General features: G+C 39.5%; 1 protein-coding gene across 2 annotated transcripts in view; it reads right to left on the bottom strand.

The window, feature by feature from the left end:
• Positions 1 to 13,188, bottom strand: part of TBC1D30 (TBC1 domain family member 30) — a 144,894-nt gene extending 131,706 nt beyond the window's left edge. The window contains exon 1 of one of the 2 annotated variants that reach the window (XM_056800714.1): positions 12,517 to 13,188. In XM_056800714.1, coding sequence (XP_056656692.1) covers positions 12,517 to 13,015 — 499 coding nt within the window. In that variant the 5' untranslated portion in view covers positions 13,016 to 13,188. The remainder of the gene's footprint in view (positions 1 to 12,516) is intronic. The other variant, XM_056800713.1, reaches the window with a different exon arrangement.
• Positions 13,189 to 13,460: the final 272 nt, after the last annotated feature.

The raw sequence follows: 13,460 nt of genomic DNA, 5'->3' as shown, positions 1-13,460 counted from the left end.
GAACCAACCACTATCAAATTTAGATAAATCAAATCAAAAAATAAATAAGAAAGAGGTAAAAGAGGTGAATGAAATCTTAGAAAAATTAGAATTAATAGACATATGGAGAAAAATAAATAGGGACAAAAAAGAATACACCTTCTTTTCAGCACCACATGGCACATTCACAAAAATAGATCATACACTAGGTCATAGAAACATGGCACTTAAATGCAGAAAAGCAGAAATATTAACTGCAGCCTTTTCAGATCACAAGGCAATTAAAATATTGATCGGCAAGGGTACATGGAGACCCAAATCAAAAATTAATTGGAAATTAAATAACATGATACTCCAAAATCGGATAGTTAGAGAAGAAATCATAGAAACAATTAACAATTTCGTTGAAGAAAATGACAACGGCGAAACATCCTTTCAAACCTTATGGGATGCAGCCAAGGCAGTACTTAGAGGAAAATTCATATCCCTGAGTGCATATATTAACAAATTAGGGAGGACAGAGACCAAGGAATTGGAAATGCAAATAAAAAAACTTGAGAATGAAAAAATTAAAAACCCCCAGAAGAAAACCATACTAGAGATCCTAAAAATTAAGGGAGAAATTAATAAAATAGAAAGTGACAGAACTATTGAGCTAATAAACAAGACTAGAAGCTGGTACTTTGAAAAAACAGACAAAATAGACAAAGTACTGGTTAATTTAATTAAAAAAAGGAAAGAAGAAAGGCAAATTAATAGCATCAAGGATGAAAAGGGGGATCTCACCTCAAATGAAGAGGAAATTAAGGCAATCATTAAAAACTACTTTGCCCAACTATATGGCAATAAATATACCAACCTAGGTGATATGGATGAATATTTACAAAAATATAAATTGCCTAGACTAACAGAAGAAGAAATAGTTTTCTTAAATAATCCCATATCAGAAATTGAAATCCATCAAGCCATCAAAGAACTGCCTAAGAAAAAATCCCCAGGGCCTGATGGATTCACCAGTGAATTCTATCAAACATTCAGAGAACAGTTAACCCCAATATTATACAAACTATTTGACATAATAAGCAAAGAGGGAGTCCTACCAAACTCCTTTTATGACACAAGCATGGTACTAATTCCAAAGCCAGGCAGGCCAAAAACAGAGAAAGAAAACTATAGGCCAATCTCCCTAATGAATATAGATGCAAAAATCTTAAATAGGATACTAGCAAAAAGACTCCAGCAAGTGATTAGAAGGGTCATCCACCATGATCAAGTAGGATTCATACCAGGGATGCAGGACTGGTTCAACATTAGGAAAACTATCCACATAATTGACCACATCAACAAGCAAACCAACAAGAATCACGTGATTATCTCAATAGATGCAGAAAAAGCCTTTGATAAAATACAACACCCATTCCTACTAAAAACACTAGAAAGCATAGGAATAGAAGGGTCATTCCTAAAAATAATAAACAGTATATATCTAAAACCATCAGCTAATATCATCTGCAATGGGGATAAACTAAATCCATTCCCATTAAGATCAGGAGTGAAACAAGGATGCCCATTATCACCTCTATTATTTGACATTGTATTAGAAACACTAGCAGTAGCAATTAGAGAAGAAAAAGAAATTGAAGGCATCAAAATAGGCAAGGAGGAGACCAAATTATCACTCTTTGCAGATGACATGATGGTCTACTTAAAGAATCCTAGAGACTCAACCAAAAAGCTAATTGAAATAATCAACAACTTTAGCAAAGTTGCAGGATACAAAATAAACCCACTTAAGTCATCAGCATTTCTATATAATTCCAACACAGCTCAGCAGCAAGAACTAGAAAGAGAAATCCCATTCAAAATTACCCAAGACAAAATAAAATACTTAGGAATCTATCTCCCGAGACAAACACAGGATCTATATGAACACAACTACAAAACACTTTCCACACAACTAAAACTAGACTTGAACAATTGGAAGAACATTAACTGCTCATGGGTAGGACGAGCCAATATAATAAAAATGACCATCCTACCCAAACTCATCTATCTATTTAGTGCCATACCCATGGAACTTCCAAAAATTTTTTTTACTGATTTAGAAAAAAACATAACAAAGTTCATTTGGAAGAACAAAAGATCAAGGATATCCAGGGAATTAATGAAAAAAAAAATACAAAGGAAGGGGGTCTTGCAGTCCCAGATCTCAGACTATATTATAAAGCAGCGGTCATCAAAACAATTTGGTACTGGCTAAGAGACAGAAAGGAGGATCAGTGGAATAGACTGGGGGCAAGCAACCTCAGCAAGACAGTATATGACAAACCCAAAGATCCCAGCTTTTGGGACAAAAATCCACTATTTCATAAAAACTGTTGGGAAAATTGGAGGACAGTGTGGGAAAGATTAGGCTTAGATCAACACCTCACACCCTACACCAACATAAATTCAAAATGGATGAATGACTTGAACATAAAGAAGGAAACTATAAGAAAATTAGGCGAACACAGAATAGTATACATGTCAGACCTTTGGGAAGGGAAATACTTCAAAACCAAGCAAGAATTAGAAAGAATTACAAAATGCAAAATAAATAATCTGGATTACATCAAATTAAAAAGTTTTTGTACAAACAAAACCAATGTAACCAAAATCAGAAGGGTAGCAACAAATTGGGAAAAAATCTTCATAAAAACCTCTGACAAGGGTTTAATTACTAAAATTTATAAAGAACTAAATCAATTGTACAAAAAATCAAGCCATTCTCCAATTGACAAATGGGCAAGGGACATGAACAGGCAATTCTCAGCCAAAGAAATCAAAACTATTAATAAGCACATGAAAAAGTGCTCTACATCTCTTATAATCAGAGAGATGCAAATCAAAACAACTCTGAGGTACCATCTCACACCTAGCAGATTGGCTAACATGACAGCTATGCAAAGTAATGAATGCTGGAGGGGATGTGGCAAAGTGGGGACATTAATTCATTGCTGGTGGAGTTGTGAATTGATCCAACCATTCTGGAGGGCAATTTGGAACTATGTCCAAAGGGCGATAAAAGACTGTCTGCCCTTTGATCCAGCCATAGCACTGCTGGGCTTGTACCCCAAAGAGATAATGGACAAAAAGACTTGTACAAAAATATTCATAGCTGCGCTCTTTGTGGTGGCCAAAAATTGGAAAATGAGGGGATGCCCCTCAATTGGGGAATGGCTGAACAAACTGTGGTATATGTTGGTGATGGAATACTATTGTGCTAAAAGGAATAATAAAGTGGAGAAGTTCCATGGAGACTGGAACAACCTCCAGGAAGTAATGCAGAGTGAGAGGAGCAGAACCAGGAAAACATTGTACACAGAGACTGATACATTGTGGTACAATCGAAGGTGATGGACTTCTCCATTAGTATCAATGCAATCCCTGAACAATCTGCAGGGATCTAAAAAAAAAATACTACCCACAAGCAGAGGATAAACTGTGGGAGTAAAAACACCGCTGAAAAGCAACTGCTTGACTACAGGGTTGGAGGAGATAAGACTGAGGAGAGACTCTAAATGAACACTATAATGCAAACTCCAACAACAGGGAAATGGGTTCGAGTCAAGAACACATGTGATAACCAGTGGAATCATGCGTCGGCTATGGGAGAGGGAAAGGCGGGGGGGGGGGGGGGGGGGGGAGGGGAGGAAAAGAAAACGATCTTTGTTTCCAGTGAATAATGTACGAAAACGACCAAATAAAATAATATTAAAATTAAAAAAAAAAAAGAATAAACAAGTTGATTGATGAATGGATGAATGAATGGAAAAAGAAATTAAAAACTGAAGTAAATTCAGAACTTGGATAAGAAAAGGTAAACAGGATAGGCAGTAGATTTGGGAATATATTGGAATAAAATTAGTGTAAGCAAAACTAATCACAGAGATAAAATACTGACTTAATGAAACAAAGGGATAAAAATCTACAAAATAAATAGAGAAAAATAAGCCTAACAATCTTAAGTTTAAATGTGAACAGACTAACCAAGACAATAAAGCAAAAGAGAATGGTGGAGTACATAAGAAAATAAAACCCAGACTTTAAAATTGGAAAAAAATGTTCAGTGGAATCAACTTAGTAAATAAAATGTAGAAGCAATCATGGTATCATATTTGATAAATTCAAAGACAGCAACTATTTGGATAAGGACTCCTTATTTGACAAAAAAAAAAAACTTCTGGAAAAAATAGAAAGTAATCTGGCAGAAATTAGGTTCAGCCCAACCTTTCACACCATATTCCAAGATAAACTTTAAATGGATTTATGGCCTAAATATAAAAATCCTTATCACAAATTAAAGAAAGGGGAAAGTGCTTTTACAACTATTTTGACCCAAAAAAGATAAAGATAATAAAAAATAAAATGGAAATTTTTAGTTACATAAAATCAAAAACAAATTTCTTGAGAAAGCCACCTATGACTCAGTGCCCCCATTTCTTTCCTTCTCACTCTTCTTAACCCTCAGAAGACTGACTTCTCACATTATCATTCAACTAAAACTGCAATTTTCAAGGTTAGTGATGATCTTTTAATTGCCAAACTAAAGACCTTTTATTAATCCTCATCCTTCTTGGCCTTTCTGTGGTCTTTGGCATTATTAATCACTTTCTTCTCCTAGATAATTTCTTCTCTCTCTGTTTACCTGACTAGTGCTTCTCAGTCCTCTTTACTGGATATTCATCCAGGATACAACTTCTAAACAAGAGTGTTCCTTAAGGATCTATCCTGGGCCCTTTTCTCTTATCCCTCTATACTATTTCACATGGTGATTTCATCTGTTTTCATGGATTCAGTTATCTCTATGTAGATGATTCTTGGATCTACTTCTCCAGCCCTCATCTCTCTCCTGACTGCCAGTCTCACATCTCCAACTGCCTATGGGATATCATAAACTGAATATTCTGTAGACATCTTAAACTCAACATACTTAAAACTGTATTCCCAACTATCCCCTCCTCCTTCCTAATCTATTACTGTCAATGGCACTACTGTCCATGCAGGCACCCATGCTTGAAATCTGTGTTCTTGACTCCTGACTCCCTTTCACACAACACCTCCATCCAATCAGTTGCCAAGTCAAGTTTATTCTATCTTCCCAACATCTCTTGTATACTCTTCCTTCTCTGACGCTGTTACTACCCTAATATAGTCCCATATCACCTCCTGGGGATTTCCAGGCTAAGATGGCCACAGAGTAGAAGCAAGGGTCTTCTTCTCCTCACCACTGACTGATATAAAGCACCTCAAAAGTCAAAAGGACAAAAATCAAAATCAGATGAGTGAAGGGACTCTACCATAAGGTGCAGCCTTGAAGGTAGGCAGGGTTTGGGCATTTCCATGCTATAAGGGGGTAAAATAATTTCTCCTACCAAAGTGCGAGCTGATCGTACCTCCCCCACTTCACCTACAGCTCCAGAGTCAGAGTGAGTGAGGGGAAATCTCTAGGTTCTCAGGGAGCTGGCTGAGGACATTCACAGTCTTACCCCTGAGAGCAACAAGACTTGGGACCCCAGAAGTCTGAGGAACACAGAGCTTGGGCACAGAGATAGGGTAGAGAGGGGCTTCCCACAGCAGACAGGGCAGAGACTGAAAAATAGCCTCAGGGCAAAAACTACTTTGTAGCTTGATACTGTGAAGATTGGATTTAGCAATTTCCTGATTTTAACAGTGAAGATACTTAGTCTAACAAAATCAGGGGGATTGTGAACATTAAATTGTTCCACCCTACTTAGACCATACTTTAGGGGAAGATAAAGTTGTAATCTCCTGATTGAACAATGAAGGTACTTAGCTCTTACTTTTAGTGAAGCTAGAACTTTAAGTTAAGTCTATTATAAAATCTTAATACAAAAATGTGTTAAGTAACTATAAAGGTTAAATTAATCACAAAAAGGTTAAGTAACTCACAAAAGGTGAACTTAACAAAGAAGTGTTAAGTAACTCTAAAGATATAATCTAATCAAAGAAGATGAGAACTCTAAAAGATATGGACATTTAGAGGAGGAGACACAAGAGTGAAAGGTCTATATATTTGACTCACTTCCTCTCTCAGGCACCTTTCTGGTGGCAGAAAGTTGGCTGGTGGCAACCTGCTGGGCCTTTTGGCATCTTATTGTGGCTACAAGCTATTGTCCAGTTTGGTGGTGAGTTTCTGGCTGAGTTTTCCTCCTTTACTTTCCAATTTTATCCTCTTAGAAGCCTCTAATCTTCTTCAGAGACCTAGAGGAGGGGATTTTAAAATCCCCCGGCACAGGCCAGGCAGGAGAAATCCTATATCCTCTTCCCTCCTTTTCCTTAAATTCCTTCCCTCTATATTAATTAAATTACCATTAATTTCCAGACAGACTTGGGTATTTTATTTGAGATTTCCCTTGGTGACCAATTAAATCTAGATTTTAAGTCACAACCCTAAAATTATCTTTACAATACACAGAGACCTGCCAACTCTCCTCACTCAGACTTCTGGCTGGGAAGGGAAAAAAAAACAACAAAGCAATGTCCACAAACACACAAGACAACCATCTACAACTACCAAAAAATAAAATAAATAAAATAAAATAAAATAAGAAAAAGACTCTGACCCTGGATAACTCCTAAGGTGAAAAACAGCAGACTACAGAGGAGACAGCAGAGGGTGACAAACAAGAAAACACATCCAAACTTTCCAAAAAAAATGGAAATTGGTCACAAGCTCTCAAAAAATTCCAATTTGAATTCAAGAATCAAGTAAGAAAGATAGAATAAACTTGGAAAGAAAAGTGGAAAATAGTTCAAAAAGAAAATAATAGTTTAAAAGTCAGAATCTCCCACAGAAATCAAATGAAATGATAAGCAAATTGGTGACCAGAATTGACCTGCCGGAAGCCACGAAAAATAGGATAGACCAAACTGAAAAGGAAATTCAAAAGATCATAGCTGATAACCAATCTTTAAAGACTAGAACTGGGCAAGTAGAAGCTAATGATCTCACAAGACAGCAAGAATTAATAAAGCAACATCAAAAGAATGACAAAATAGAAGAAAACATAAAATATCTCACTGAGAAGACAACTGACCTGGAAAACAGGTCCAGGAGAGACAATTTGAGACTCATAGGTCTACCTGAAAGCGTAGGGGGGGAAAAAACAAACAGAAACCATGATACTACATCACCTCCTGGAATAGTAAAATAGCTTTCTGGTTGGTTTCCTTGCCAGAAGTCTCTCTACACTCTAGTCCATCCTCCATTCAGCTTTCAAAGTGATAGCCCTAAAGGGCAGGCCTAGGTGACTCTGTATTGTCTCTAGAATTAAATATAACATCTATTAGACTTTTAAAGTCCTTTATAACCTGGCCCCCTTTCTACCTTTCTGGTCTTCTTCCACCTTATTGCCTCCATCTTTGTTTCCAAGCCATAACATTGGCCTCTTCCTAGAACAATACACTATCTCTCAATTTGGAATTTTCACAGGCTGTCCCTTATGTATGAAATGTTCTCTCTCCCTGTCTCTACCTCCTGGCTTCCAAGCTTTTCCTTTAAATCTCAACCAACATACTGCTTTTTAGAAGCCTTTCCTGATCCACCTTAATGCCAGTGCCTACCTTCTTCTGATGATCTCCAATGTATCTTGCACATTTTGTTGGCACATGACTGTCTCCATCATTAAATTGTGAGCTGAGAAAGACTTTTTATCTTCTTTTTATATCTCTAGAGCTCAACACAGTGCCTGGCACATGTTTAATAAATGCTCCTTAACTTGATTTATTGACAAGCTTTTGCAAAAACAAAATAAATTCAATTAAAACTAGAAACAATTAACTGAAGAAAAAATCTTTGTAGCAGAACCCTCTGAGAGCCAAGATACATAGGAAATTGATTAGAAAAATAAGAAAAAGAATCATTCCTCAACAAAAGTCAAGAATCACAAAATCTGAGAACTGGATAGGTTCTCAACAGTTGTAGTGTCCAGATCACAAACAATATTAACCCCCAGACAAGTAGTCATCCAGCCTCTACTTGAAGATTTTTCAGGAGAGGAAACCGCCTTGAAGCACAAGTCATTCCACCTTTAAACAATTCTATTAGTTGTTGTTTTTTTCAGCATCAAGCCTAATTGTCTTCTTTGCAACTTCTATCCCTTCATCTATTTATTTTCCAGGTTAAACATGCCCAGTTTCTCCAACTGATCTTCATATGTCATCATTTACAAGATTTTTATTATCCTGTTTAACCTCCCTCAGCTTATCAATGTCTTTCTTAAAACTTGATGCCCAAAACTGAACACAATACTCCAACTGAAAGCTAAAAAGATAAAAGTATAGTGAGATTATGACCTTCCAGTTCCTCGAGCTCTGCACCTCTTAACTCAGCCCAAATTCTCATTTACTTTTTTAGCAGCCACATCACAATTGCTGGTTGCACTTGAGCTTGAGGTCCACTGAATCCCCCAGATAGTTTTCAAAATAGTTCTTGTCTATCTAAGCTCTCCTTGATGTTATATTTGTGGGATTATTTTATCAAGTTTAAAATTTTATGTTTATTCCTATTAAATTTCATCCTTTTAGATTCAGTTAATGTATTAATCTGTCAAATTCCTTCTGAATCCTGTCAAACAATGTGCTAACTATACTTCCAAAAATTGTGTGAAATGTAAAATTGATGAACATGAAATCTATGCCTTTATTTGAATTCCTGATTAAAAAAAATGTTAGCACAGGGCCAGATGAACAATCAAATGAAATTAATTAGCAATTTTCAAAAAGATGAAATGCAAGCTTTCAACAATTATAAGGGGAAATGTTCCAAATCACTAATAAGAAGAGAAATGTAAATTTAAAAACTACTCTTGAGTTTCTATCTCATATTCATCAAATTGGTCCAAATGACAGAAGAAAATGGCTATTGTTGAAGGGGCTGTGGGAAGAGAGACATTGTCTGTAGAGTGGTGAATTAATTCAGCTTTCTAGAAAGCAGTTCTAACTATATCCTCAAATTCATTAAATTGTGCATATCTTTTATTACATGTGCTGTCAGTATGGCATATATAACCAAGAAGTCTGTGATAAGATCAATATCAACCCAGGTCCTCCTTCCCACAGCTCAACAAGAGTTGTTAGACTGTTGATTGGTTGACTGATGTGGTTCTTTAAATACATAACTGCGAACATTAGATTACTCCACCCTACTTAGTCTAACAAAAACAGGAGTGTCTACACCCCTACTTAAGGATTAATTGTTGAGGAGGATGGCCTATGACAGACATGTGCTAGCAAATGACAAATCAGAAACAACTGACAGACCCCTGGGCTGTCCTAAGTCAAACTTAAGCTAACATCGGTACATGTGAGATGCAGGAAAGTGATGTAAAAACCATCTATATATTTCTCATCACTTCCTCTCTCCGGCTTCTTTAGCAGCGGAAAGGTAGCTGGCAGAGCATGCTGAGTTTTTCAGCATCTTGGGTGGCAGCTGCTATTGTCGCGTTTTCCTTGATACCATACTGGAGGAAGCTGAGTAAGCCTAGTTCAGGTGAGGCATCTTTACTAAGCCCTCTCAGAGTTTAGGCTGATTCTTTCTCCTTTACCTTCCAAAAACTATCCTCTTAAAAAGCCACTAATCTTCTTCAGAGACCTCATGGTGGAGGACTTTTAACTCTCCCTGGCACAGGCCAGGTGGGAGATATCCTACACCTTTTTCCTCTCCTTTCTCCTTAATTCAATCCCTCTATATTAATTAAACCACCATAAATTTACAAACTGACTTGGGTATTTTATTTGGGATATTCCCTGGTGACTAAAATTAATTTAGATTAGGTCACAACCCTAAAATTATCCTTACATAACTATAGCATAAAAATCAAGGAATTTGGAATCAGAGGCTCAGTTGTACCATTCACCACCACCACAGGCAACACTCAACCTGTAAGGGTTTTAATTCTCTGATTTGCAAAATGAATATAATAGACTAGAATATCTCTAAGGTCCCTTCCTATTCTAAGTCTCTGAAATTATTTTACAGTATGACATGACTTTAATCCTACTAAAGTGCATAATAAGAAAACAAAGTTTTTACATAATTAGCACATAATTCTGTCCCTTCAGTAAAACTGATCTTAAACATAGAAATTTTTGCTAAAGATTAGCTGACTAGTAGATTTTTAGAAGAACTATTAATGAAATTGCCTTCATCTTTTCTTTAAAATCAACTTAACATGGGGGCAGCTGGGTGGCTCAGTGGATTAAGAGTCAGGCCTAGAGACTGGAGGTCCTAGGTTCAAATCTGACCTCAGACACTTCCCAGCTGTGTGACCCTGGGCAAGTCACTTGACTCCCATTGCCTAGCCCTTACTACTCTTCTGCCTTGGAGCCAATACACAGTATTGACTCCAAGATGGAAGGTCAGGGTTTAAAAAAAAATCAACTTAACAAACCTCATTTTCCACTGGAAAGTGAATACCAAAAATGTCCACAATAGGAAAAGTGGACTCCTCAAGAATAATAAAGGAGTTCTGGATCATAACTTTTCATGGATTTAACTGGAATCTTAGGAAATTATTTCTGCCTTGAACATTGGGCAAAAACAAAAATCATAGACTGGGCCAAATCCTCATATAAAATGAAATGGCATGTTTCCAACTGACATTAGAGGCAGAGGGGGGGACAGGGAGCCATTCCTAACAAAGAGTTAGTTAAAGTCTTCACTAGGAAGCTGAGGAAACCCAGAGCTGTTTACATAGATTTCAGAAAGCTAACAGATTTATTCATTTCCTTTTAAGTGTTTTTTGGCACTGAGCAGGCTGATTTTTACAATGAAGAGACAAGCAGCCATTGTATCCTCATCTTTTCTCTCCCAGTGTAGTCAATTTAACACAAGGACTGTAGTTGCCTAGCAATCTGTTATCCACACCAACCTTCATTTTATTACATGGAGGCTTGTTGTTCCTAGAGAGGGAAATATATATTTTAAGAACTATTAGTACAGAAAAGCCATGCCCTCTTGAACTGGTGAGAAAAATCTAAATGAGGACATCAGCATTGCTTTGATGATAACAAAAGAAATACTGAATTGGTCTTTCTCCCCCCCCCCCCCCCCAGGAAGCCAAAGACATTTTTCCAATCCAAATCTTCTTGTACCTACAGACAAAAAGTATCAGTTAAACCCTGTAATATCTCAATGGATAGATGTGGTTTGATTGTATATTATTATTAATATTAGAAAAAATGACAGTGAGCTTCTTTAAAGGAGCTCTGAGCTGTGGAAGAAATTAAATTCACATGTTCTGATCCTGAACTGCTCTAACCAGTTAACTCTGCCTCTCTAAACACTATTAAAGGCCAGGAAAGGAGGTTGAATGTTTGTTTAAATTAAAGCTCCAGTAATCTCACAGACCTATAAAGCCACTCTTCTGCTGGTGCCCTGTGTCATTAACAGTGGAAAATCTCTAAGATAACAAGAGATATGTATAATGGACATTGGATTTCTTGCCTTCCTGGTAGGTAGGAGAGAGGGTGAATGGAGGGAGGGCGAGAATTTAGAACTGAAAATCAAATTTAAAAAATCATAATATAACATGAGAGACAGGATGGAGCTGTGAGTTGATATGCTGGCTTTGGAACCAAGGCAGCCTGGGTTCAAATACCACCTGGGAGACCCTGGGTACTTCTTCCCTGCCTCTCAGTGTTCTAGGCAACTCTCCAAGACTGAAGAAAAGGGCATAGTAAATAAAGTGTGTTTTCTCACCTGAGAGTCCCTTATATTAATGAAATCACAAATCCTACTCCCAAACCCGCTAAGTCAGGGGGTTCTTATCATGGGATCTCTGAGCAGGTGGATTTTTCCCCTACATTAATAAATGTATCTCAACATAATTGCTTTCCTCTGTAGTCCTTTGTATTTAACTTTATGCATTTTAAAACGTTTCTGAGAAGGGGTTGTTAGCGGGGATCTCTCTCTCTCTCTCACACTCACACTCACACACACACACACACACACACACACACACACACACACACACACACACGGTCGAGAAAGAAATCCCTTGCTGCGAACAGCTGCTCAAGTAGAATCCATAAATTCCACCAAAGTAAAGAGGGGTCAGGTGGGCGAAGCATTCGGCAGGCTGTTTTGAACAAGCGTGAGAAACCACTGAATGGTACCGCACTCCTCACCTGAGTCCCAGGCCAGATACTTAGGCTGGTCAAGAGACAGACAACTCTGCCCAGCCCGCCAAAAGGACGCACCTAAACACGGAACTTCAAAGCAGGATATTTGCGTTCCTGCTCAACTCAAATATAGCCCGAACAGCCCCAACAGGGCGAAGCGGGAAAGTTGTGTTTAGCTGGCTGATTTGTGGAGAAGTCATTAAATAAAGCCTTTTACCCACAAACTAGGAGACAAGTCTATGAAGAGCAGGAAGGGAGAGGAAAGGGCAAGGAGAGTCTGGGGCCAACAGGAGAAGGTGGCGCCGGAGTGGGATGGGTCCCTCTATGCCCCGTGGGAAGCCCTTGCCTCACCTTTCTGCTTCAGGTACTGGATCTGGTGCCTCTGACTCTGCCTCTCTTGCAGCTCTTGCAGGACACGGCCGCCCAAGAAGGCGTCCGAGCCGCCCGAGGCCTCAGTGGAGCTGTCCAAGCTGTCCTGACGCCCTGGAAGCCCCCGGCCCCAGCAGCCCCCCGACCCATCGTACTCCTCCGGGCAGCTGTACAACTCAGTAAGCAGCCCGCTCACCAGGGACTCGGTGCGGCTCAACCTCCCCTGCGGGGGCTGACCCTGCTCGGGATCCTCCTCCCCCTCGGTGCTGTCCTTATCCACGCTCCCTCTCCCAGCCCGTGGCAGCTGCGCCCCGCGAGGCTGCGGCTCCAGGTCCTGGGAAAGTGGTGAGGGAGTTTTCTCCTCGTTCTCCTCCTTCTCCTCTTCCTCCTTCCGCCTCTTCCCCAGCTCCAACACTCCGGCCCCGTTGATATCAATTTCTGAGAGCTCCTGGTCCTTGGGGTCCCGTGGAGAAGCCGTCATGTCTCCAGGATGACGGCGTCCTGCCCTTTTGCCCCTACTGGAGAGCTTGCCCCGACGCCTGCCACTTCTCCGGCTCAAACAGCGTTCCGGGCTCCCGCGGGCCGGACAGTTCCGGGTCGAGCCAATGCCACATCCCCCGGCTGGGGGAGCTCTAAACGTCCACTCGCACAGGATCCCTGGAGTGACCGCCTCCTGGCCCTGCGAAGGTCGCCGCCCACCTCAGCCTGGACGTAGAGGGGGGAGCCGGAGCTCTCCACGCCGCCCTCCGGGTTACCTGGTGTTGCACCTGCTCAGGTATGACACGACTCTGGCAAGCAAAGGCTTTGCAACTGGCAAGACGGTGAGAAACTGAACGTGGCAGGAACAGGATGGGACAAAACTCAACACCGGGACGGGATTGGAGCCAGGTGCGAGCACCTCCACCTTTCGCGTCCGGAGACGATCC

Source organism: Monodelphis domestica, chromosome 5 (genome assembly GCF_027887165.1).
Source record: "Monodelphis domestica isolate mMonDom1 chromosome 5, mMonDom1.pri, whole genome shotgun sequence".
Classification (NCBI taxonomy): domain Eukaryota; kingdom Metazoa; phylum Chordata; class Mammalia; order Didelphimorphia; family Didelphidae; genus Monodelphis; species Monodelphis domestica.
Note: the sequence above shows the minus strand (reverse complement) of the source record. Positions and strands in the feature narration are given on the sequence as shown.